The sequence below is a fragment of the Hyaena hyaena genome, unplaced genomic scaffold (genome assembly GCF_003009895.1).
Source record: "Hyaena hyaena isolate Hyena2069 unplaced genomic scaffold, ASM300989v1 scaffold_1305, whole genome shotgun sequence".
Classification (NCBI taxonomy): Eukaryota; Metazoa; Chordata; class Mammalia; order Carnivora; family Hyaenidae; genus Hyaena; species Hyaena hyaena.
Window position 1 is genome coordinate 82,200 of NW_024081941.1, and position 24,917 is coordinate 107,116.

Genomic DNA, 24,917 nt, shown 5'->3' on the forward strand with positions numbered 1-24,917 from the left:
ACTTCACAGGTCCAGCTTTTTTCCAAGTCTGGACATTTGTACTTTCTTCGAATAGCCCATTTGCTAACTTGCTATAACTTTGAAACAACTTAAAAGTCAACACCTTGATTTTTTTAAGTTAAATTTTAGATGACATACAGTGCAATATTGGTTTCAGGAGTTGAATTTAGTTATTCACTTATGACACCCAGTGCTCACCACAAGTACCCTGCTTAATACCCATCCCCCACCCACCTCCCTTTATCAACCCTCAGTTTTGTCTATCATTAGTAGCCTTTTGTGGTTTGTTTAGCTTTCTTCTCTTTTTCCCCTTCTTTCCATATGTTCATCTGTTTTGTTTCTTAAATTTCACATATGAGTGGCATCATATAGTATTTGTCTTTCTCTGATTGACTTATTTTGCTTAGCATAATACATTCTAGTTCCACCCACATCATTGCAAATGGCAAGATTTCATTATTTTTGATGGCTGAGTAATATTCCATTGTAGACATGTACACCACCTCTTCTTATATACATCACCAACATTTGGGCTCTCTCCATAGTTTGGCTATTGCTGATAATGCTGCTATAAATATCAGGGTGCACGTGCCTCTTCAAATCTGTATTTTTGTACCCTTAGGGTAAATAAGTAAGTGCAATTGCTGGATTGTAGGGTACTTCTATTTTTAGTTTTTTGAGGAAGTATCATACTGTTTTCCAGAATGGCTGCACCAGTTTGCATTCCCACCAATAGTGCAAAAGGGTTCCCCTTTCTCTGCATCCTCGCCAACACCTGTTGTTTCTTGTGTTGTTAATTTTAGCAATTCTGACAAATGTGAGGTGGTATCTCATTGTGGTTTTGTTCTGTATTTCCCTGAACTTTGAGAAGTTCTTTGCAGATTTTGGATACTAACCGTTTATCAGATATATCATTTGCAAATACCTTGACCTGTTCTGTAGGCTGTCTTTTAGTTTTGTTGATTATTTCTTTCACTGTGCAGAAGCTTTTTGTGTGTGTGTGTGTGTGTGTGTGTGTGTGTGTGTGTGTGTGCAGAAGCTCTTTATCTTGATGAAGTCCCTGTAGTTCACATTTGCTTTTATTTCCCTTGCCTTCAGCAACATGTCTAATAAATTGCTCCTGCCAAGGTCAAAGAAGTTGCTGCCTGTGTTCTCCTCTAGGATTTTGATGGTTTCCTATTTCACATTTAGGTCTTTCATCCGTTTTGAATCTTTTTTGTATGGTGTAAGAAAGTAGTCCAGTTTCTATTTTCTGCATGTTGCTGTCCAGTTTTCCCAACACCATTCGTTGAAGAGACTATCTTTTTTTCCATTGGAAGTTTTCTTGGTTTGTCAAAGATTAGTTGACCATGTAGTTGTACACTTCATTTTAATTCTACCTTCTACAACCATTATATAGGAATGATGTCAGGAAAGAGGCTCTGAAATATAGAGAATTCAAATCCATATTTGAATTCCCATTTAACAGATCTGTGATGTTGTTTAGTTTCGCTAGAAATGTTCCAGTCATTTATTCTTCCAAGTGAATTTGTCCACTGGCATAGAATGCTCTGAGCATTTATTTCACCTATTTAATAAATTGGGTTTCTCTTCTGAGATTTTTTTTTTTTTAATTTTATTTTACTGAGAGAGAGTGCAATCAAGGGCAAATAACAGACAGGGTGGAGGAAAGAATCTCAAGTAGGCTCCACAGTCAGCATGGAGCCTGACCCAAGGCTTGATCTCATGACCCTGGGATCATGACCTTAGCTGAAACTAAGAGTCTGATGCTCAACCAACTGAGCCACCCAGGCGCCCCAAGATTATTTTTAATCCATTTCCTAAGACTGATGTACTTTGGATGAACTGATAAAATGGAGCCTTTGGAAATACAAAACTGAAAGTCTCTGAATTCTGATAAGCCAAGGGATTTCCCAACTTCTCACACTAATTCAAAAAGAAAAATAGTTATGTTTGTGAAAGTCATGTGTTCATTGTAGAAATCTTGAGAAATGCATAAAAAATAGGAAAAAAAATAAAAATCACTTGTGCCCCAACACCTAGATGAAATTACTACAAACATTTTGGTCCAGGGGCACCTGGGTGGCTCAGTTAGTTAAGCATCTTACTCTTGGTTTTGGCTCAGGTCATGATCTCATGGCTCATGAGTTCAAGCCCTGCACTAGGCTCCGCCTGCTTGGGATTCTTTGTCTCTCTCCTCCTCCCCTGTGAGTGTGCTCTCTCACTCTCTCTCAAAAATAAATAAACATTAAATTTTTTTGGTCTATATTCATTTAGTCTTTTTTTTATGTATATGTATTTTAAATATACACATATCCATACACACTTCAGTTTTTTTTTTTAATGTTTTTAATGTTTTTTATTTATTTCTAGGAGAGAGAGAGAGAGACACAGCGTGAGCAGGGGAGGGTCAGAGAGAGACGGAGTCACAGACTGAAACAGGCTCCAGGCTCTGAGCTGGCAGTCAGCACAGAGCCCGACGCGGGGCTCGAACCCACGAACCGCGAGATCATGACCTAAGCGAAAGTCGGACGCTTAACCGACTAAGCCACCCAGGCGCCCCCACACTTCAGTTTTTATAGAACTGAGATCTTACTCTTATATAGTTCTCTATTTTTTTCTACTTATCTTTTACTTAATGTGGTATTGTGAACATCCTCTCATATTCTTTGTTTTTTTTTAATGTTTTTACTTCTATTTTTGAGAAATAAAGAGACAGAGACAGAGCATGAGCAGGGAGGGGTATAGAGAGTGGGAGACACAGGATCCCAAGCAGGCTCCAGGCTCTGAGCTGTTGGCACAGAGCCCAATCTGGGATTTGACTTCACAAACCATGAGATCATGATCTGAGCCAAAGTCTGACGCTCAACCGACTGAGCCACCCATGCACCCCCATCCTCTCATCTTCTTTAAAAAAGGTCAAGAACTTGATTTTTATGAATATGTAGTATTTAGTCATCTGCTTTGTTTGAGGTGAAACCTTTAAAAATTCAGAACCAAGCAAAACAGGATAATGAAAAACAAAAAAGCCAGGTCTATGTTAATAATATTAAGAACTTCAAAAAGGGAAATGAAGGCAGTTATCCAAGTGATTTATGAAAAAAAAAGTTTTAGAACAGCTTTCTGACAAAGCACTTCCATTGATTTAATGTTTTAAGCTGTGGCTTCACATAGGAATATATTTCCTCTGTTTCCCAAGGTTTTAGGTATAAATGCTATAACATTTTAAAGATTTTTTTAAAAATCTAATACCAAGACAAAGAAATAAATAAATAAAACCTAATACCCATTTAAACATAAAAGATAATTTTAAAACATTTTATATTGTATGAATATAACAAAATTGGGGCGTCTGGGTGGCTCAGTTGGTTAAGCGACCAACTTCGGCTCAGGTCATGATCTCACAGTTGTGGGTTTGAGCCCCACGTTGGGCTCTGCTGACAGCTAGCTCAGAGCCTGGAGCCTGTTTTGGATTCTGTGTCTCCCTCTCTCTCTGACCCTCCTCTGTTCATGCTGTTTCTCTCTCAGAAATAAATAAAACATTAAAAAAAATTTTTAAAAACGAATATAACAAAATAAAATGCCAAGTCTTTTTTTTTTTCTTCCCAATTTAGAAATTTCACACAGTGGTAGAGCATGTGACTCATGATCTCAGGGTTGTGAGTTCAAGCCCCATGTTGGTCCTGGAGCCTATTTAAAATTAAAAGGAGTGCCTGGGTGGCTCAGTTGGTTAAATGTCCAATTTCAGCTCAGGTTATGATCTCACAGTTTGTGGGATCTCACGGTTTTAAGCCCCGCGTCAGATTCGGTGCTGACTGCTATCTCAGAGCCTGGAGCCTGTCTTCGGATTCTGTGTCTCCTTCTCTCTCTGACCCTCCCCTGCTCACGCTGTCTCCATCTCTCTCTCAGAAATAAGTTAAAAAAAAAAAAACCATTTAAAAAGAAAAATTTTTTAAGTAAAATTTTTTAAAAATTAAGAAATTTCACAGACGACTGAACAAATCAAGTCCTTGAGCAGGAGAGAAGGATGAAATCCAGAGTACAAGAGGCAGAGTTCTCTCTGATAGGAGTTCTCTCATCCATTGAAACAAGAAAAATGCAAGAGCAAATAAGTACAGATGTGACCTTCTGAAGTTGTGCATTCCTTGCAGATGGTTTCTAGCTTCTTAAGGATGAGGCAAGTTCTCCAGCTGAAAATGAGGATATGTGGGAGAAAAGGACGTGAGAGATGTGAGTAGAGAAGCTGAAGTATGAATGATTAATCCATTCATTCCAGCCAGTATGAAGTGCTCTTGTGATGTCTGAGATCATAAATTAAAACCAGTTAGTCCCTTCATATGATTTTTCTATAGCAATCTTTGCTACTTGGATGCAAGCAATAGAATAGAAAGGTTTGTTTCAGCAAGGCTCGGTTCTAGCAAGACTTAGTTTCTACTTTGAGGTTCCTCCAAGTGAAAGACATACAGACATTAGGGTGAGAGAGTTGAAAATGTTTGCAAAAGAGCGATTATAAAGATTGATCAAGGAATCTAAATTGGGAAGTTGGAAGTGTTGATGATGTCAGAAGTATATTAATAGATTTTTTTTAAGTGTTGGGCTTAATGGATTAGGGGTGTCAATAGGTCAGTGAGAGTATATTAAATGAGCTCAGGGGAAAAGCTAGTGATGGACAAATGGGATGCTTGAAATGGACATTTGGAAAGTAAAAGTTATTGATGACAAGGTTTGAAATATTACCAGTTGGAGTGGATGGATGAAATGGAATAGAAGAACAAGTTGTTGGAGATGAAGAGGTCAAAGATCTAAAAGACCAAGTGCTTGGGGTGTCTGGCTGGCTCAATTGCAAGAGCATATGACTCTTGAGTTTGGGGTCATGACTTTGAGCCCCATGTTGGCAATACAGATTACTTAAATAAACTTTTTAAAAATTTTAAATAAATAAAAGGCCAAGTGCTGGTGTTGCCTGGGCCATCTTTAAAAATGTTAAATTCACAGAGAATATAGACAGGGATGGTGCAGAAACCTAGAGCAAGGAAAAAACAGACTATAATATCTGAGGGAGAGAGGTCAGAACGGTCATAAATGATAAAGATTTTAAGGGTGATTTAGTCAGGTATATAAACTTTGAATGTTTTTGAAGGAGAAAAGAGGAGAAATAGTTTTGAAGTAATAATTGGGAACAAAAAGGCCACCCATGCTCTGTAGCCCAACATCTTGGCCTTAAGGTACATGGAGTATGAAGGAAAAAAATCTTCTACTTAGGAGTCATTACACCTGAGTTAAAAGCAAAAGCTACCTTCATCACTAAAAATTAATAGGGCTGGGGATATACCTGATGTGTTTAGGACAATTCCAAGCCTGAATTTGACAAGTCATGACTTTGTGGATGATGTAGAAAGGCAATCTCACTGTCTGATAGCTTAAGACATCAACCATGTCTGCTGATGTGGTTGTAGAATCTGCAAGTAATTTCCAGTTGATAGTGTCTAGGGATATGAAAAGGAAAGTTAATGAAAGGGAATGAAAATGATTGTTTTGCTCAAGGAATATTCATTTCAAGCATCTGGAATGCAGTTTCTTTTTAACATTGTTTCTTATTTTTAAATAATCTCTATAACTAAAGTGGGGCGTGAATTTACAGCCCTAAGATCAAAAGTCACATGCCCCCTTGAATGAAGTTCTTTGTGAATTATATTCTCTTTAATGTTGGCCAGTAGGGCATAGTACTGTATCTATGTAAAATAGCTTGCAAATGCAACTACCTTTTCCATCAGTTGCCTACTAGTTTCATTGACTGTTTCCTTTGCCGTGCAGAAGGCACACGTACCCCAATGTTCATAGCAGCACTCTCAACAACAACCAAAACATGGAAAGAGCCTAAGTGTCCATCAACTGACGAATGGATCAAAAAGATGTGGTATATTTGGGGCGCCTGGGTGGCTTAGTCGGTTAAGCGTCCGACTTTCGCTTAGGTCATGATCTCGCGGTTCGTGGGTTCGGGCCCCACGTCGGGCTCTGTGCTGACTGCCAGCTCAGAGCCTGGAGACTGTTTCAGTCTGTGACTCCGTCTCTCTCTCTGACCCTCCCCTGTTCACGCTGTCTCTCTCTCTCCTAGAAATAAATAAAACATAAAAAAAAAAAAAAAGATGTGGTATATTTATACAATGGAATACTACATGGCAATGAGAAAGAATGAAATCTGGTCATTTGTAGCAACATGGATGGAACTAGAGGGTGTTATGCTGACTGAAATAAATCATGCAGAGAAGGACAGATACCATATGTTTGCACATATAGGTGGCTTAGGAGGAAGTTAACGGAGGACGATGCAGAAAAAGAAGGGAAAAAATAGTTGGGGAGAGGGAGGGAAGCAAACCATGAGAGACTCTTGAATGCTGAGAACAAACTGAGGGCTGATGGGGGTGGGGGGAAGGGGAGTGATGGGCCTGGAAGAGGGCACTTGTTCATGAGCACTGGGTGTTATATGCAAACCAACTTGACAATAAACTATTTAAAGAAAAAAAATAAAACAACTTGCAAAAACAAACAAATACCTTGCAGACTCAACAGAAGATTTATTTTTGGCTTGTGGTTATAGAGCAGGAAAAATTACTGTCTCCAAGAATTAAACTGCCTAGTAAATGGAAAAAAATACGGTGCAAGGGCCCTATGAAAAAAGCCATTGCCCTCATTCTCAGGTGGTTCTGTTACTTCAGCATTGTATTCTATTCACATCAAAATTTAGGTAGAATATTATCTTAAGGCATCAGTGATATCTCCTTCTCTAAGGATCCATTTCAGGGACCAAGCTGCTCAGGTATCCTCAGACCACAGGGCAGATATCAGAGCCCATAACTCTTCTATGTACCCACCCTGGTCAAATCCTATATAGCCCTGGTAACTCTGACCCTTTTCAGGTACAGCAGCAAAACCTACCTCTTAAAAACTATTAGTACAGTCATGACAGAGCCAAATTCTTCCAGTAGCAAGTCAACAATTTAGCAGGATAATTTGCTAATTCAAATAGACCCATCATTGCCGAGATTATATAGACTGGGACTATCCCACATGCATTAATTACATTTGTGGGGTTACCAGTCAGTACAAACTCATGGTCCTTTGCCTCTCAGTTCAGTCCCCCCTGTGAAGATAAAAGCAATTGCTTATGCGCCCAGGGAAGCTGGGGGGAGGGGGGGAGAATGAGATAACTTTCACATCCTAAAAATGTACAAAAGAATTTGCTAGTTAAAATACAAGTTTTAATTTGAATTACTGAGCTTATTACTATTGCCTAAATATCTATAAATACTGAGTTTTAGAAAAAAATTTAAATGTAAAATTGCCTCTGGATAAAGAATCCATCATTAAACAATATCTCCTCAATTTGAACAAAATAAAATGACTTAACTCATAGGGAACATTTTTAGTTAAAGCAGCTTTTAAAAACTTACCGAAACAACCATGCAGAAATCAGATAAACATTTAAAAAAAATTGTAAGCAGCTTATAAAGCAGTTTGGAGGTCAGAATTCTAGGGAAATGATTAAGATCACTTTCTATCTTGGAAGAAAGCATCTTAGAACATCTATATTCGTAAGAAACACAAGTTATTTGTCATCAGCGGTATTTGCTTTCAGGAAGACATTTTAACTTCCTGAAACTTCTGAGACTTTTTAATTTGGATCACTTATATGGGTTTGATTAGGGTTCCCGTCCTGATTATAGGTCATGAGGCTCCTCTATGATTAAAATCGAGGTATGCACCATCTCCGTTATCTTAAGTTGCCCATGAAAGTATTCTTAGATGTTTCGCTTCGTCTTGCATTACTAATCATTAGGTTTGATTCAGTTATGGTAAAATACTTAATGGGTATAAGGATCTAATTCAGAGATGCTCTCAACAAAAATGCAGTTGTGTCCCAACTGTTCAAAATTAAATAATTTACAAACGTCCCAACCTAAGCGAATGGAATATTTGGCGATACAATTTTGTCACAAATTCAGGGGCATTTTAAAGTGCCCAGTAGTCAAGCTTTGGCTTTTCCTGAATTTCAGGAACAAAAGAAGCCTTCGCAAGCAGAGAGGGATTTAACTACTTGTTCTCCTGTTCGCTCCCCCCAGGTAAAACACATCGGAGAGAGGTACCGCCGAGCCGCTCCTTTTCTTTCCCTTCAGGGCGAGCTTTTGGGGAAGGAAAGGCTGTGGTCATTCTTCTGTAAATCAGTGTCCTAAGATTGAGAAAGGCCCAGCCCCTGGTCCTCGCAGCTGGCATGAAACTCGGCCCCTTCGAAGGCGATCGACCCCAGGGAGGAAAGGTTCTTTTCAAGCAGGGTCGGGGAAAGGAAACCGCACACAGAAGAGTACTACTTGTCCTTATCGGCGTCTTAGGGGAAGGGTGGAGAAAAGGGAAACAGAAACGGGCAAAGCCTCCACGGCTCCCGCCCGAGCGGCTTTTAAACTGCGTTTCTACAACCTCTCGCACCGTGCGGTGGCTAATGGAACCCGCGCGAGGGCTCCCACCAATCACCGCTCGGCTTCCTCCCAGCATGGGCCAATGGCGGCGCGCGTTATTGGGGCGTGGGCGAAACAAGCTGCTCTCGCCTTGCTTGTGTAGTGTGTGGGCTGGGGTTAGTGGAGGCTGTTATCTTAGCCGCACTTGGTCCGCACTTAGGCTCGGTGGGCTTTTGTGTCCGGCTTTTGCTTTGCATTGCACGTGGGAGTTTTTGCTTTGCTTTGCTTTGCGGCGCTCCTCCCGGGCGGGAGCCGTGAGGCTCAGAGGCGACAGCGCGGTGCCCCCCGCCCCCGGGCGAGAAGCGAGCGCGCCGGCGTGAGCGGCGGGTGTGAAGGCTGCGGGGAAGGGGATTCGTCGCGGAGATGCCGGAGTTCCTGGAGGACCCCTCGGTCCTGACGAAAGAGAAGTTGAAGAGTGAGTTGGTCGCCAACAATGTGACGCTCCCGGTCGGGGAGCAGCGCAAAGACGTATACGTGCAGCTCTACCTGCAGCACCTCACGGCGCGCAACCGGCCGCCGCTTGCCGCGGGCGCCAACAGCAAGGGGCCTCCGGACTTCTCCAGCGACGAGGAGCGCGAACCCACCCCGGTCCTCGGCTCCGGGGCCGCCGTGGCTGGCCGCAGCCGGGCCGCCGTCGGCAGGGTAAGGACGCCCGGCCGGGGCCACAAAGGCGGGCGGTTGGTGGTTGTCGCCCTCCTCCCACCCCCCCCCGCCCCTCCCCCGACGCCCGTGCGCGCTCGCAGTCCTCCCTCCTTGGCGCCCCCTCGGGCCTCCTCGGCTGCGGGGCTGCCCCCGCGCCAGACCCGGAGGCTGGCCTGTGGGTCTGCGGACGCAGGGTTCGGCTCCTTCGCCGCGGGCTTGCAGGCTGTAGAAGGGGAGGCCCCTAGAAGGGCGAGTCTTGAAGTTGGGGTAGCGGGGCTCGCGGCTGTGTCTGGAATGTGTGAAGTTGGCGTTTGCTCTTCTGTGGCGCGCGGGTGATGGGTGCGCGCGGCGAGCTCGGTGTTCCTTGACCGCCAGGACTGGCTATTGCGACGGCGACTTCTGTGCCCGATTCGAAAGCCCATGAGGGTCAGCCTGAAACTGCTATAGGTTACGTTCGAGCGTTTTCCCGCTTTATTAACTGAAATGACTGGTAACCGAGTCTCAGAGCGCTCCCTGGAGGGCAATTTGTGACATACTAATTTCTAACCAAAATTTGAAATAATGAAATTCCCGCCTTTTTATGGTTTTGCATATGGAGGGCTTTTTGAACCGTTTCTGTTTTTCTTGTTTGTTACTGTTTTCCGGCAGTAGGCCGTCTTTTGGCGGGGCAGTGTTACTCTAAACTGAAATGAACACTTAACATCTTTAAGCGGTTATAAACGCTCACATACTTGGAAATTCTAGTTTATAAGGACTTGGGTTTTGTTTTGTTTTGTTTTTGGTAAATTTTGCATGAGAAAAGGAAAGATTTCGGAACCTAGAGATACTTATCTTGGCATTCTGATATGTCAGTAATTGCGATTTGGAATATCTAAATCTGGGTAAATCTCAGATTGGTTCTGGCAGACGCATATTTTGTTTCAGATGCTTTTCTGTCAGTTTTAATATGTTGCTTTGTTCCTGTGAACTACCTACTTCTCACATTTCAATTCATGAAAGAGTGTACTTAAAACTAGTGATTGGATGTAACTTTGTAAGACATTGTGGAGTTTAGAGTTGTTCGGTTTTGATAACTCAAAAGTACTGTTTCTTTCTAAGTTGTGTTTTAACTTTAGTTTTTAAAAATCTATCTGATGTGTTATTCTGGTCTAGCCAGGTGGGAATGAGAAAGATGTAATAATACAGGTAGATTTAACTGAAAATCTTCTGTCTTAAGTCAGTGCCTGGCACATAGTGTCAAATACTTGTTCATTAAATAAAAGACCAACTGCACCTTACTTCTTAACATGTCTTTGTTTTTGTGGATTTGAAGAAAGCCCATTTACTTCTCCATAATAAAGCAAAATTTACTGTCAAAGTAAAGTATATTATTATCTGTTTTCCCCCAACCCCTCAGAAAAAGATACTCAAATGATTTTAGTAAGGATTTTGTTGGAAGTGAAATCTTTTCCATTTAAATCAGCACACTTAAAAAAATAGTCTTATGTAGAACTCTGTGGTGTCTCTGTGCAAATGTATTATTTTTTGAGCCGTGGAAGTACTTGGTTGTGTTTACAATAGGATTATTCATTCTTTTTAAAAAATTGGTTATTTTAGAGAGAAAAAGAGAGCAGGGTAGGGACAGAGAGAGGATCCAAGCAGTCTCTGTGCTGACAACAGAGAGCCCGACATAGGGCTGAACCCACAAACTGTGAGATACTGACCTAAGCTTGAAGTCAGACGCCCAACCGACCAAGCCAATCAGGCACCCCCGTTCTTATTTTTGACTCCTTTTCAACAGAAGACGGCATCTTGGTTCTGATGTTTAAAGAGTATTTCCCAACTAATATAATACCGTGTTAGTTATACTTCAGCTTTTTTTAAATATTTTTTTAAATTTATTTCTAGGAGAGAGAGAGAGACAGCGTGAGCAGGGGAGGGTCAGAGAGAGAGGGAGTCACAGACTGAAATAGGCTCTAGGCTCTGAGCTGGCAGTCAGCGCAGAGCCCGACGCGGGGCTCGAACCCACGAACCGTGAGATCATGACCTAAGCAAAAGTCGGACGCTTAACCGACTAAGCCACCCAGGCGCCCCAATACTTCAGTTTTTTAAAAAAGCAAGTCCCGCCTGGGTGGCTCAGGCTGTTAGCGTCCAGCTTGGCTCAGTCATGATCTCACTGTGGGTTAATTGGGCTCTGTACTGACAGTTCAGAGCCTGGAGCCTACTTCAGACTCTGTCTCTCCCTCTCTCTGCTCCTTCCCTGCTTGCACTCCACCTCTCACTCTCAAAAATAATGTCCCAATCTACCCTGTTTTCTTAAGGGTGTAAAAATTTCAGTTATCCAACACTTTTGAGTTCCTACCAAGTGCTCTAACTACTGGAGATTGATTTCTGCAGACCCTGCCAACCATAACCATAATTATTTAAATTTGGTGGATTTTTTTTTTTTTTTTGGTTACGTGAGTTGATTGTGTCATGTTTGTTATTTACACATTTCATCTCAAAAAATTTCTCTTGTTAACAGAGTTGATTAGCACCATGCAAATAGATTCTGGGTGAAAAGAATTAACATCCAGGCGTGTTTGGGGCGCCTGGATGGCTCAGTCGGTTAAGCCTCCGACTTTGGCTCAGGTCATTATCTCGTGGTTTGTGGGTTCGAGCCCCGTGTCGGGCTCTGCTGACAGCTAGCGCAGAGCCTGGAGCCTGCTTCAGATTCTGTGTCTCCCTCTCTCTCTGACCCTCCCCTGCGTGCACGCTCTCTCTCTCTCTCTCTCTCTCAGAAATAAATAAAAACATTAAAAAAAAAAAATAGAAGGTAGTGGAGCATAAGCATTCTTGAATGGTCCAATCAAATAGATCATTAATTCTTAACAGGAAATATTTAAAGACATGGAGCACAACACTAAAAAGTATGTTAATTAAATCATAAATTGGTAACCATACCCTACAGTAAGGTGTTAAGTGTGAATCAAGAGTTGTATAGTACATTAAATTTCCAGCTCTGACATTTATTCAGAAGACCTTGAACAGTGAACATTGCATATCAGATGATTAATTTTCACCTGGAAAATAGGAATAATTTAATAACTACTAGTAGCTACTTAAGGATTACAAGAAATAACTTGTTAAGGTGTCTAGTGTTTAGCAGTTGTTACCTGTTACAACATGTGATTCCTGAAATTTTTTGTGTTTACTTAGTGCCAGGGCAATACAGTGTTACCATAGTATTTTTTTCAGAATTGGATGAGAGGACTTTGTGAAAGTGATGTATGCATAGTCTGTTCAAATATTACTATATTGCTAGAGTTAGCTGTGCAACTTTGGACTTCAGTTTCCTCTCTTGTATAATGGGGATGTTAGTATCTGTCTTGTAGGATTTTTAGGATTTTGTAAGTTAATATATGTAATGAAGGTACTCAGAACACAACTTGATAACATACTAAAGAACACAACTTGATAACATACTAAGTGCTCAACAGAGTCTATTTTAAAAAAATAATTATTGTTATACTTCATCTTGCTACTAATGGTAGAAATTTAAGAGTAGCTGGGGGCTCTAGGCTGGGTCAGTCAGTAGAGCATGCAGCTCTTACTAATCTGAGACTGGTGTGTTCAAGCCCTTCGTTGGTCATGGAGCCTGCTTAAAATCTAAAAAAATAAAAATAATAGTAGCTAATAGGTGATATTAAAGAACTGTTGTATTTTAAATTTAAAAAGACATTAGAGATCATCTGATAATTGGGAAGAAACTGGAGAACAGTGCCTGGCATGTAGTAGTTACTTAGTATTTTTAACTGAATGAAACTGAGTATGTGATTTACTTAAAGGAATAAAACTCTCAGGAGGCAGAAATCAGTACAAATAATCGTTCCTTCTTCTGATAAAAACTGCTGGCTTGATAATTCTGTATACCACACTACCCGTCTCCCAATTTGTATTCTTACTAGATTTGAGATGTCATAAAAATGGTATTACAGGGGCGCCTGGGTGGCTCACTCGCGTAAGCGTCGTCCAACTTTGGCTCATGTCATGTTCTCGTGGTCAGTGAGTTTGAGCCCTGCATTGGGCTCTGCTGACAACTCAGAGCCTGGAGCCTGCTTTGGATTCTGTGTCTCCCTCTCTCTGACCTCCCCCACTTGCACTCTGCCTCTCAAAAATGAATAAATGTTAAAAAACATTTTTTTAATGGCATTACATTTCTGGAAATTTTCTCCCTACAAATTAAAAATAAAAATCAGGTAGCCTGTTATGAACTCCTGCTCTGTTTGGCTTAGCATATGCTAGTTTGTTGGTCTCTTAAGATTTCTTTATACAGCTGTAATCTTTCATTATGTTTTAAGAAAATATAAGAGAGTAGGTTTTCTGCTTGATTTGATAACCCTTTGTTCTTTTTAAAAAAATGTTTGTTTATTTTTGAGAGAGAGAGAGCACAAGCAGGGGAGAGACAGAGAGGGGGAGACAAAGAATCCAAAGCAGGCTCCAGGCCCTGAGCTATCAGCATAGAGTTTGAGGTGGGGCTCAAACCCACACATTGTGAGATCATGACCTGAGCTGTCAGATGCTTAACTGAGCCACCCAGATGCCCAACCGAGCTGCCCAAGTGCCCCAAGTCTTTGTTATTTCTTAATAAGAAATGGGTTTTAAGAATAAGTGACATTTTTCCCTCTCCAGACGGCAGTCATTAATTCACTCAAGAAAACATCTATTAGATACCTACTCCTTTGTCAGTCCTTCTTTAATTTTAGATGCTTGGGATACAATATGAATATGACAGTGCCTCTTCCTGCTACCCTCCGAAATGCTGCATCCAGAACACCTGAGATACACATTAAAATACAGATTCTTAGGCCCAAGATTAGGTCTCAGAATGGGTAAGACTTTTTAAAATAGGGGTAACTTTTCTAAAAGTTTTGAGGTTTTGATAAACTAGATTTAGGGACTATTGCTCAAGGAGTAGTTCTGGAGAAGAAAGATAAAGTATATTTACAAATAGGTGGAACGTGATGAGTGCCAAAGAGATTTCTTGAAAACGTCAGGCTGCTGCAAGAATTAAAGTTTTTGGATGTTTTGTTGATAGTATAGTTTGAACATTCTTAGGGTGGGAGGGATAATCTACAAGTAATCTGTACTTGATTGATTTTCATTTATTTAAAGTATGTTATACAAGAGAGTTTTTCTTCCCAACCTGCCCACACTTTTTTTTTTTTTTTTGAAAATGCATTTAGGTCACTAACACAAGATTTGGTCTATTTGATTTTTAAAAAAGTGTTTAAAGAATGCAAGACTGTGGTGGTGCGTGGCTGGCTCAGTTGGTTAAACATCCAACTTCAGCTCAGGTCATGATCTCATGGTTCGTGGGTTTGGGCCCCGCTTTGGGCTCTGCTGACAGCTAGCTCAGAGCCTGGGGCCTGTCTTCAGATTCTGTGTCTCCCTCCCTCTCTGACCCTCCCCTGCTCATGCTGTCTCTATCTCTCTCTGAAAAATAAATTAAAAACATAAAAAAAAAAAAAAGAATGCAGGACTGTGATATATAAAACTATTAGATTCTTGGCAACTATTTTGACAAATATGTGTAAGTTGCTTAAAGATTTGAGCCTGATCCTAAATCAGTGCAATATGTGTATTAAAGGTTTCTGAAAGAACCCTCAGTTTCACAGCCATTTTTTAGTTAAAGATTTCTCTTGAATCGACATCATTGTTCTTTTAGCAGTTATCTTTAAAAAATAATTTCATAATCTTGCTTTATAGAAAATATTTCAAATTTTTATTTCGCTAAAAAATAGAAATTCTTTTTTGGAAATCATAATACTTTATTAAAATTTTATTTTTTAATTATTTTTAAATATAATTTATTGTCAAGTTAGCTAACTTACAGTGTATACAGTGTGAGCTTAGCTTTGGGAGTAGATTCCCATGATTCATCACTTACGTACAACACCCAGTGCTCATCCCAACAAGTGCCCTCCTCAGTGCCCATCACCCATTTTCCCCTCTCCTCTGCTCTCCTTCATCAACCCTCAGTTTGTTCTCTGTATTTAAGAGTCTATTGTAGTTTGCCTCCCTCTCTGTTTGAAATTATTTTTCCCCCATCCCTTCTCTATGGTCTTCTGTTAAGTTTCTCAAATTCCACATGGGGGCGAAAATATATGATGCTTTCTCTGACAGACTTATTTCACTTAGCATAATACCCTCCAGTTCCATCCATGTTGTTACAAATGGCAAGATTTCATTCAGAAATTCTTTCTTTTTTAATGTTTATTTTTGAGACAGAGTGTCAGAGCACAAGTGGGGGAGGGGCATAGAGAGGGGGAGAGGAGATCCAAAGCTGTCTATATCCTGACAGCAGGGAGCCTGATGTGGGGCTGTCACTCAACGGACTGAACCACCCAGACACCCCAAAAATAGAAATTCTAATATGTGTCCAAATCATGCCTGATTTTTCTTCCTCCCGCCCCCCAGCATCATTGAAAGTAAGCAGTCCATACAACTATGGTTTCACCATTTTGCATAAAATATTTCTAGAATGCAGGGGGTTTTTTGTTTTGTTTTTTTTAGTTTTCTTAATGTTTATTTGTTTTTGAGAGAAAGAACACAAGTTGGGGAGGGACAGAGAGGGAGACACAGAACCTGAAGCATGCTCAACAGCCCAGAGCCCGATGCAGGGCTCAAATTCATGGACTGTGAGATCACAGCCTGAGCTGAAGTTGGATGCTTAGCTGACTGAGCCACCCAGGTGCCCCTAGAATGCATTATTTTTTCTTTTACTTATTTAAATAATCTCTATATGCCCAGCATGGGGCTCGGACTCAAAACTCCCAGATCAAGAGTCACATATACTTTGCCTGAGCCAGCCAGTTGAAAGACACAATATTGACTCATTTGCCTAAAAGAGAAATTTGGGCCCAAACCGATTTTGATATTTATGGCCATTATTTAAGCAGCCATTTTTTTTTGTTCAGTTTTCTGATGCTTTCTAGTGTTACTGAGGCATTTTGCAGGGCTATTTGCCATAATCCTAGAAGATACCCATACTTCTGCTTTCTTCTCTTGTTTAACCTTGGAAGTTTATATAGTTTTCCCAGCAAACACTGCCATTGCTTCAGTTATTCTGGAAACTTCTTTGACATTTCTCTCAAAGCTTGTTCCACATTCTCTGAACTTTTTTCTAAGTGAAACAACCACATAGAACTAAATATGCCAAGAGGTGATACTCAAAAAGTTTTGACTTCTTGGGGCACCTGAGTGGCTCAGTCAGTTAAACGTCCGACTTCGGCTTCAGGTCATGATCTCCCGGTCCGTGGGTTCAAGCCCTGCATTGGGCTCTGTGCTGACAGCTCAGAGTCTGGAGCCTGCTTCGGATTCTGTGTATCCCTCTCTCTTCCTCTGCCCCTCCCCTGCTCACACTCTCTCTCAAAAAATAAAAATAAAGACAAAAAATTTTTTTAAAAAAAAGTTTGACTTCCGTCGTGGGTCAGAAACTGGCTACTAAAGTATTGAATATTCAAGTTGGGTTTCATAAATTCTGATACGCTTTTTTAAATTAAAGGAAATTATTTTTAAACATAACTAAGAAATGTCTCTATGGTAAAGTCTTAAACTTTTATAGAGTAATTTATATTTTTAAGGATTTTTAAAAGCGGTCAGTAATAGGAAATTGTATTTCTCATTATTTGGGTGAGTATGTTTAAACCCAGTCTGTTTACTCTTGAATTTTTGATGCTGCCACCTCCTCTTTAGATAGGTTAGCTAAAACTGTTTTTAATAGTAATGTCTTTAAAAATTTGAGTTCTTACAATTAAACTTACAAATTTCTTCAAATAATGAGTTGCTCCTAAAAAAATTGCTAAGACCTAATAAAGCTGTAAATTGACTGGAGGGTGAATCTGCATGTTTATATTGTATACAGTGTGACTTATAAAATAGGTGAACACTTTAATTCATGTGGAAATGATAACTGGACTTTGTTTACAGAAAGCCACAAAGAAAACTGACAAACCCAGACTAGAAGATAAAGATGATCTAGATGTAACAGAGCTCACTAATGAAGATCTTCTGGATCAACTTGTGAAATATGGAGTGAATCCGGGTCCTATTGTGGGTAAGTTGGTAAAATTTCAAGTATCTTTTCTATGACATAGAGTGCCCCCAGTTGTTTTCCTGACTTGTCTAGCAGGTAGAGTTTGGGTTCTAAGGACCAGTGTGTCATTAATCATTTATATGAGCAGGACACAATTTCCTTAACTATAAGTGAGGAAAATAAAATGAGAGAAATGAATTTAGATAATCTCCAAGATTACTTCTTTTGTTGAAATTGTTTCATATTATGCTCATGTCACAACTGCTTAGTGAGACATCGGGGTCTTACATGACAATTGAGGAAAATTTGAAGTGACATAGGTGGCCAAATTCATCCAAGTCAATAAATTAGTGACACACTTATTAACAGAACTCAAGTTAGGGGTGCCTGGGTGGTTTAGTTGTTAGGCATCAGACTTTGTCTCAGGTCGCAATCACACAGTTCATGAGTTTGAGCCCCACATCAGGCTCTGTGCTGACAGCTTGGAGCCTGGAACCTGCTTCAGACTGTGTCTCCCTTTCTTTGCCTCTCCCCAGCTCACACTGTGTCTGTCTGTCTTTCTCTATCAAAAATAAACATTAAAAAAAAAAATGGAACTCAAGTTAATCAATTCATAGCATAGTACTCATTTTCAGTTATCATTAAAAGTAACATTTTTAAAGTCTTGCTTTGATTGGAATTCAAAAATGATCCCTTAACAAACTAAAAGAGAACTTGGCACTATATACACTAATTCATCATTTGGTTACTGTCCGTGATTTTGCAAGACTGATTTTGCTTTAATTCTGGAGGGTCTTGACAGTAACCTCAAAATGAGAAAAGTCTATTTTGGTCTTCTAAGTGATAATAAAATTTTGGGCACTGGAGATTTGATTTTTTTTTTCTTTTAATTAAAATTTTTTTGAGAGAGAGAGCACTAGAGAGTGTGTGCAAGCAGGAGAGGGAGAAAGAGAAGCCCAAGCTGGCTCCATGCTGATAGTGTAGAGTCCATTGCAGGGCTCTATCACATGAACCCATGAGGTCATGACCTGAGCTGAAATCAGGAGTCTGAGCCACCCAGACGCCCTTGGATTTGTTTTTGTTTTCTATAGGTGAAGTTGCAAACAAGAATTTAGAATGTTTTTCTTTTGTTTTATTAACACTACTTCCACAGCTGGTAATAAGCCTATGAATATAACTACTAACGGACATTTGATATTTAATTTTTTCATTTAAAATTCCAAAAGAGAGATGCTGCAAAAATGTGTATTGTACATCAACATACAAGTTACATGTTGGTATACCAGCTGTTCATTTTTTACCTGTGAGGTATACTTGACAAAAGTCGTATTATATAATGTGTGTGTGTGACTTAATGTTTTTGTATACATATATATTGTGAAATGATTAACATGATCAAGCTAATTTTTTTTTTAATGTTTTATTTATTTCTAGGAGAAAGAGAGAGACAGCATAAGCAGGGGAGGGTCAGAGAGAGAGAGGGAGTCGCAGACTGAAACAGGCTCCAGACTCTGAGCTGGCAGTCAGCACAGAGCCTGACATGGGGCTCGAACCCACGAACTGCGAGATCATGACCCAAGCGAAAGTCGGACACTTAACCGACTAAGCTACCCAGGCGCCCCAACATGATCAAGCTAATTAACATATCTATCACCTCGCTGTTTTATTTTGTGTATGAATGTGTAGTGAGAGCACTTAAGGTCTACCTTTTTCACAAATTTCAAGTATATTACTAACTATAGCCCATTCTTCTATACATTAGATTTGCAGAACTTAGTCATCTTGCTGAAATTTTATACCCTTTGACCAACATCTTTCCACTTTCCCCTCCCTGTTTATCTTACAACTACTTATGTAACATTTTAAGTTCATTTCTTTATTTTGAGAAAGAGAAAGAATACTAGTGTGCGCACATATGTGGGGGAGGGGCAGAGCAGGAGAGGGAATTCCAGGCAGGCTCCGCACTACCAGTGAGGATCCTGACCCGGGATTCAGTCCCATGAACCGTAAGATCATGATCTAAGCTGAAACAGAGCTGGAGGATCAACCAACTGAGCCACCCAGGCACCTCATCATTTTAGCCAGAGAGGGGTGTTTGGGTGGCTCAGTCAGTTAAGTGTCCGACTTTGGCTCGAGTCATGATCTCACAGTCTGTGGGTTCCAGCCCCGTGTCGGGCTCTGTGCTGACAGCTCAGAACTTGGAGCCTGCTTCGAATTCTGAGCCGTCTTCTCTCTCTGTTCCTCCCCCACTCATGCTCTTTCTCTCTCAAAAATAAATTAATGTTAAAAAAAAAAACCCTCAGGAGACATACAGTTAGTGTAAACTAGAAAATAAAAGCTATTTTTGACTTTAAATTGTCATTCATATTGAAATGTGTTAAAAATGTGTTCATAAGCCATTTTACTTTGCTAATTATATTAGTTTCTATTTTGTGGCACACATTTTCTATAAAAGGTCATTTTGATAACAAAGTAGTTATTTCTAAATGTGATTTAGCCATAACTGAATGGCTCTTTATAGGCATATTAATCTCTGAGAGTTGTGGGATTTTTATCATAGTATTCAGAGGAATGCAGTCTGTTTATAAAAATTATTTTTTCTATAAGGCAAATGCTCTTGACATCGTACTGGAAAATGTATAAAGTCTAAAGCTTTTCAATCAAAAATACTCAGTCATACATGGCTCTTTAGTAGGTGATCCTGTAATAAGATTATACCAGGGGTGCCTGGGTGGCTCAGTCGGTTCAGTGTCCGACTCTTGATTTTGGCTCAGGTCATGATCTCACCGTTCACAAGTTTGACAGGCTCCACTGTGACAGTGTGGAGTCTGCCTGGGATTCTCTCCTCTCTCTGCCCCTCCTGCATATGTGTGCGCACGCACTCCTCTGTCTCTCAGAATAAACTTAAAAAATGAAAAGATTTGTATCAATCAATCTACTGTGTATTCCATGCCACTAAACGAAACATTGTGGTAATCATGCATATATTAAAATCAGAAAAATGCCTATTTTAGAAAAGAATCCTTTATATGGTATTTTTAAGCACTTAAGTTTAGAAAAGGAAAGCGTGTGGAGCACCTGGGTGGCTCAGTCAGTTAAGCATCTGACTTTGGCTCAGGTAATGATCTCGTGGTTCGTGGGTTCCAGCCCCGTGTTGGGCTCTGTGCTGACAGCCCAGAGTCTGGTGCCTGCTTCAAATTCTGTGTCTCCCTTTCTCTCTGCCCCTCCCCTGCTCATGCTCTGTCTCTCTCTGTCTCTTAAAAATGAATAAATGTTTAAAAAAAAAAAAAAAAAAGGAAAGAAAAGAAATGGAAAGCGTGAATGTAATATATATTTTTTTTAATGTTTTATTTATTTCTAGGAGAGAGAGAGACAGCATGAGCAGGGGAGGGTCAGAAAGAGAGGGAGACACAGACTCTGAAACAGGCTCCAGGCTCCGAGCTGGCAGTCAGCACAGAGCCCGATGCGGGGCTCGAACCCACGAACCGCGAGATCATGACCTAAGCGAAAGTCGGAAGCTTAACCGACTAAGCCACCCAGGCGCCCCGTGTGAATGTAATATTTTAATGTTGGTAAAGACAATGGCCAGGATCTTAAATAAGAAAATACAGGTACTAAAGCAAGTTCTGCCTTCATACAGGAACAACCAGGAAGCTATATGAGAAAAAACTGTTGAAACTGAGGGAGCAGGGAACAGAGTCAAGATCGTCTACTCCTCTGCCAACAATTTCTTCATCAGCAGAAAATACGAGACAGAATGGAAGTAATGATTCTGACAGATACAGTGACAATGAAGAAGGTAAATTTTTAAATGATATTAATCAAATATATGTAATTTTTTTCAGACTCCTAAGATATAGTAACCATGAAGAAGATAAAATTATTTTTTTGCTTCATATTTCATTTTTCTAAGAATAAAGCATTAAAAATAAAGATGAAGTTTCCCTACTTACCCTTTCCAAGTATTATCAATACAGAAGCAACCACTGTCATTAATTTGGTGTTTATCTTTCCAACCCATTTTTAAATACTTTTTCATGTGCATCTAATATATGATATTATTTTGAACTTTTAAAAATCTATATAAATACACTAAATCTTATTGCTTGATTTTCTTTATTCTGTTATACTATTGAGATCTCATCTAATTTATTATATGTATATGTCCAGTTTATTTCTTGTAATTAATATACAGTGGTAGTATTTACAATATGGCATATTTTCTCTGTTTTCTATTGGTAGCCGTTTAAATTTGTAGTTTTTGCTAGATAGTGTGATCTCAGGGCAACTATGAAAAGCAAACATTTTGACATATTTTTAGTAGACTATTTTAAGAAAATTTGACCATAATAAGTATTTTTTTAACTAATACATGAAATAATGACCTTTCTATAATAAGAACAACTTGATATTTAGAATGTTTTAATTCATATGACTTATTTGTCAATTTCATGATTATTTAATTTGACCCAAATTGCTAATATCTCCATAAACATTGCCTGCCAGGGCACAGTGTGTCAGATTGTTTGTTCAGAATATGAAATATAGTTTTTTCCCTCAACAGCACTATGTTAGCAAAGAGGCAAAAAATAAAATCAGCTTAAACAGAAGTAATGCTTAAACTTCCTGCCTCTTTTGCCTCTACAGGAAAGAAGAAAGAACACAAGAAAGTGAAGTCCACTAGGGATTTTGTTCCTTTTTCTGAACTTCCAACTACTCCCTCTGGTGGATTTTTTCAGGGTATTTCTTTTCCTGAAATCTCCACCCGTCCTCCTTTGGGCAGGACTGAACTACAGGCAGCTAAGAAAGTTCATACTTCTAAGGGAGACCCACCTAGGGAACCTCTTATTGCCACAACCTTGCCTGGCAGGGAACAGTTGCAGAAGTTAGCCTCTGGAGGGAATTTGTTCACTTCCTCCAAGTCTAGCCATGATAGATGTTTAGAGAAAAGTTCTTCGGCATCTTCTCAGCATGAACTCGCTGCCATGTTGGTCTCTGCTGCAGCTTCTCCTTCACTGATTAAAGAAACCACCACTACTTGCTATAAAGATATAGTAGAAAATATTTGCCGTGGAGAGGAAAGTGGAATTCAACCATTGTGTACTGAGAGGTCCCATGTTTCAGATCAGTCAGTTCTCTCCAGTGAAAGGAAAGCACTAGAAGAGTCTGGGAGATCAAAAATGATTTCTCCACCACTTGCTCAGGCAATCAGAGATTATGTCAATTCTCTGTTGGTCCAGGGTGGGGTAGGTAGTTTGCCTGGGACTTCAAACTCTACACCCCCACTGGAGTTAGAAAACAAATGGAAGAGAATTGATAGATCTGATTTTCAAGAAACCGAATCTCTGTCTCCTCCACGAAAATTACCTAGACTCAGTGAAAAGTCAGTAGAAGAAAAGGATTCAGGTTCCTTTGTGGTATTTCAAAATACACCTGGATCTGAAGTGATGTCTTCTTTTGCCAAAACTGTTGTCTCTCACTCACTCACTACCTTAGGCATAGAAATGTCTAAGCAATCACAGCATGAAAAACTAGATGCCCCAGAACTATCTTTTCCCTTCCATGAATCTATTTTAAAAGTAATTGAAGAGGAGTGGCAGCAAATTGACAGGCAACTGCCTTCATTGGCATGCAAGTATCCAGTTTCCTCCAAAGAGGCAGCACAGATACTATCAGTTCCTAAAGTAGATGATGAAATACTGGGACTTATTTCTGAAACCACTCCACCCGTAGGTATTCAGGCAGCTTCTACTGAGTTTTGTGATAAACAGTTGGACTTAGTACTTTGTAGAACATATGAAGCTGCAGCATCAGCATTGCAGATTGCAACCCATACTGCCTTTGTAGTTCGGGCTCTGCAGGCAGACATCAGTCAGGCTGCACAAATTCTTAGTTCAGATCCTAGTCGTATGCATCAGGCACTTGGAATTCTGAGCAAAACATACGATGCAGCCTCATTTCTTTGTGAAGCTGCATTTGATGAAGTAAAGATGGCTGCCCATAGCATGGGATCTTCCACTTTAGGTCGCCGATATCTTTGGCTGAAGGATTGTAAAATTAATCCAGCTTCTAAGAATAAACTGGCTGTTACTCCCTTTAAAGGTGGAACATTATTTGGAGGAGAAGTATGCAAAGTAATTAAAAAGCGTGGAAATAAACGCTAATAAAGTTAAGAATAAAGACACCTACTTGATCTTTAATATGGAGAACTTAGCAGCTTTTCTAAGAATTTCAAGTGCTTTTAATTGCTTTTTGTCAGGATTTTCTTTAAAGATCTAAAAAGATCTCCAGATTGGGCTATTTTCAAAGTCAAACGTCTGCCTATCAAATCACCGTACAAAATTGCCTACATAGCACTACCTTTTATTTTTTAAGTTGCTTGATAGAAAAAGCCTGATACAAACAATTTAAAGAGTCTTTACCTCATATAGTTCACTCTCTCCTGTTTTACTTAAGATTTTACCATTCTACAAAACTAAGAAAATACCCCTAACTAGAATATAAGTGGAGTCCTCACAGATTTAAATATTATTACATCTATTTTCACTTTCTGGAACTTGTCTACATTTTTTTCCTTTTATTTCTCACTTTTGTTTGTTTTTTTACTTCTGTATTATTCCTTCATAATATTCTAGATCAGTGTGATTCAAAGGGCCAGTCTACAGACAGTCACTGATCTACAGACAAGATAAGTATGCACCAGAGTTTGGATCTAGAGGCACTTTTTAGATCAATGAGAGGGTTTATTTTTGTGGTAAAATTTTATTGATAAAACAGTGTGCCAATTTACCTTCCAGTGCAGGTGTCTCATTTCTATCAAGGACTGGTAGCAAACAGTCCTTTATGCTTTGCAAAATACTACTATAAACAGGGGTGCCTGGGTTGTTCAGTCGGTTAAGCATCTGACTTTGGCTCAGGTCACGATCTCATGGTTTGGGAGTTTGAATCCTGCATCGGGGGGGCCCACTTCAGATTCTGTGTCTCCATCTGTCTCTGCCCCTCCCCCATCATGCTCTGTCTCTCTTCAAAAATAAACATTTTTAGAAAATATTGCTCTAAACAATAAAATTCTAGAAGAGTGCATTCTCACTATCACTGTAGTTTGTCAGATGAACTAGACACTGGAGAAGTGGGGCATTTTTTTTTATTAACACTTTCAAGTTATCTTGTGGTTCATGGATGATTAGATTTAATCTAAATTTTAAAAGTAAATTTAAGTTACTAGTTTTTAAAAAGTTCATAAGACATACTCTTGTATAAAGCAGTATATTCTCTGTTATCATTTTATGATTGTAAGATGAGTCTAAGTGTAGAGGCGTTTGATAACCCAATTTCTTTGTATTTTTATTGAAAAGAGTCGTATTAAGTATCAGCAAAGTATAGTCCCTTTGGTATTCCTAGGTGTTACTATATTCTTACTCTACATGTCCATCTTTGCAGCTTCTTGGGAGTAATTTTGTTATTTGTCTTCTGGAATGTACATGTATACATGTACCTACTAAGTGCAATGTGATTTTTAAAAATGTATTACTGTAGAATGCTTCTGCAAATTCAATAAAGTTGTAATTTGAACAGTTTTGTGTGGTCTCCAGAAACATGTTGTATGTGTGTTTTATTCTCAGAGTTTCAACAAATTAGGTATTTGTTGATGAACATCCTTTTTCATTTCTTCATTGAAACTCGCTTGAGATTCCAATAGTATAGGTGAA

The 24,917-nt window shown here is 39.6% G+C and overlaps 1 protein-coding gene across 6 annotated transcripts in view; it reads left to right on the forward strand.

Annotated features, from left to right (window-relative positions):
• The first annotated feature begins 8,679 nt into the window (after nucleotides 1-8,679).
• The window catches only part of TMPO (thymopoietin), a 29,669-nt gene continuing 13,431 nt past the window's right edge, over nucleotides 8,680-24,917 (forward strand). For 3 of the 6 annotated variants that reach the window (XM_039223256.1, XM_039223257.1, XM_039223258.1), the window contains exons 1-3: nucleotides 8,783-9,152; nucleotides 17,103-17,229; nucleotides 20,849-21,007. In XM_039223256.1, the coding sequence (XP_039079187.1) occupies nucleotides 8,874-9,152; nucleotides 17,103-17,229; nucleotides 20,849-21,007 (565 nt within the window). In that variant the 5' untranslated portion in view covers nucleotides 8,783-8,873. Of the gene's footprint in view, nucleotides 9,153-13,731; nucleotides 13,953-17,102; nucleotides 17,230-20,848; nucleotides 21,008-21,855; nucleotides 24,144-24,917 lie in introns of those variants that run through there. The other 3 variants (XM_039223254.1, XM_039223255.1, XM_039223259.1) reach the window with 3 other exon arrangements.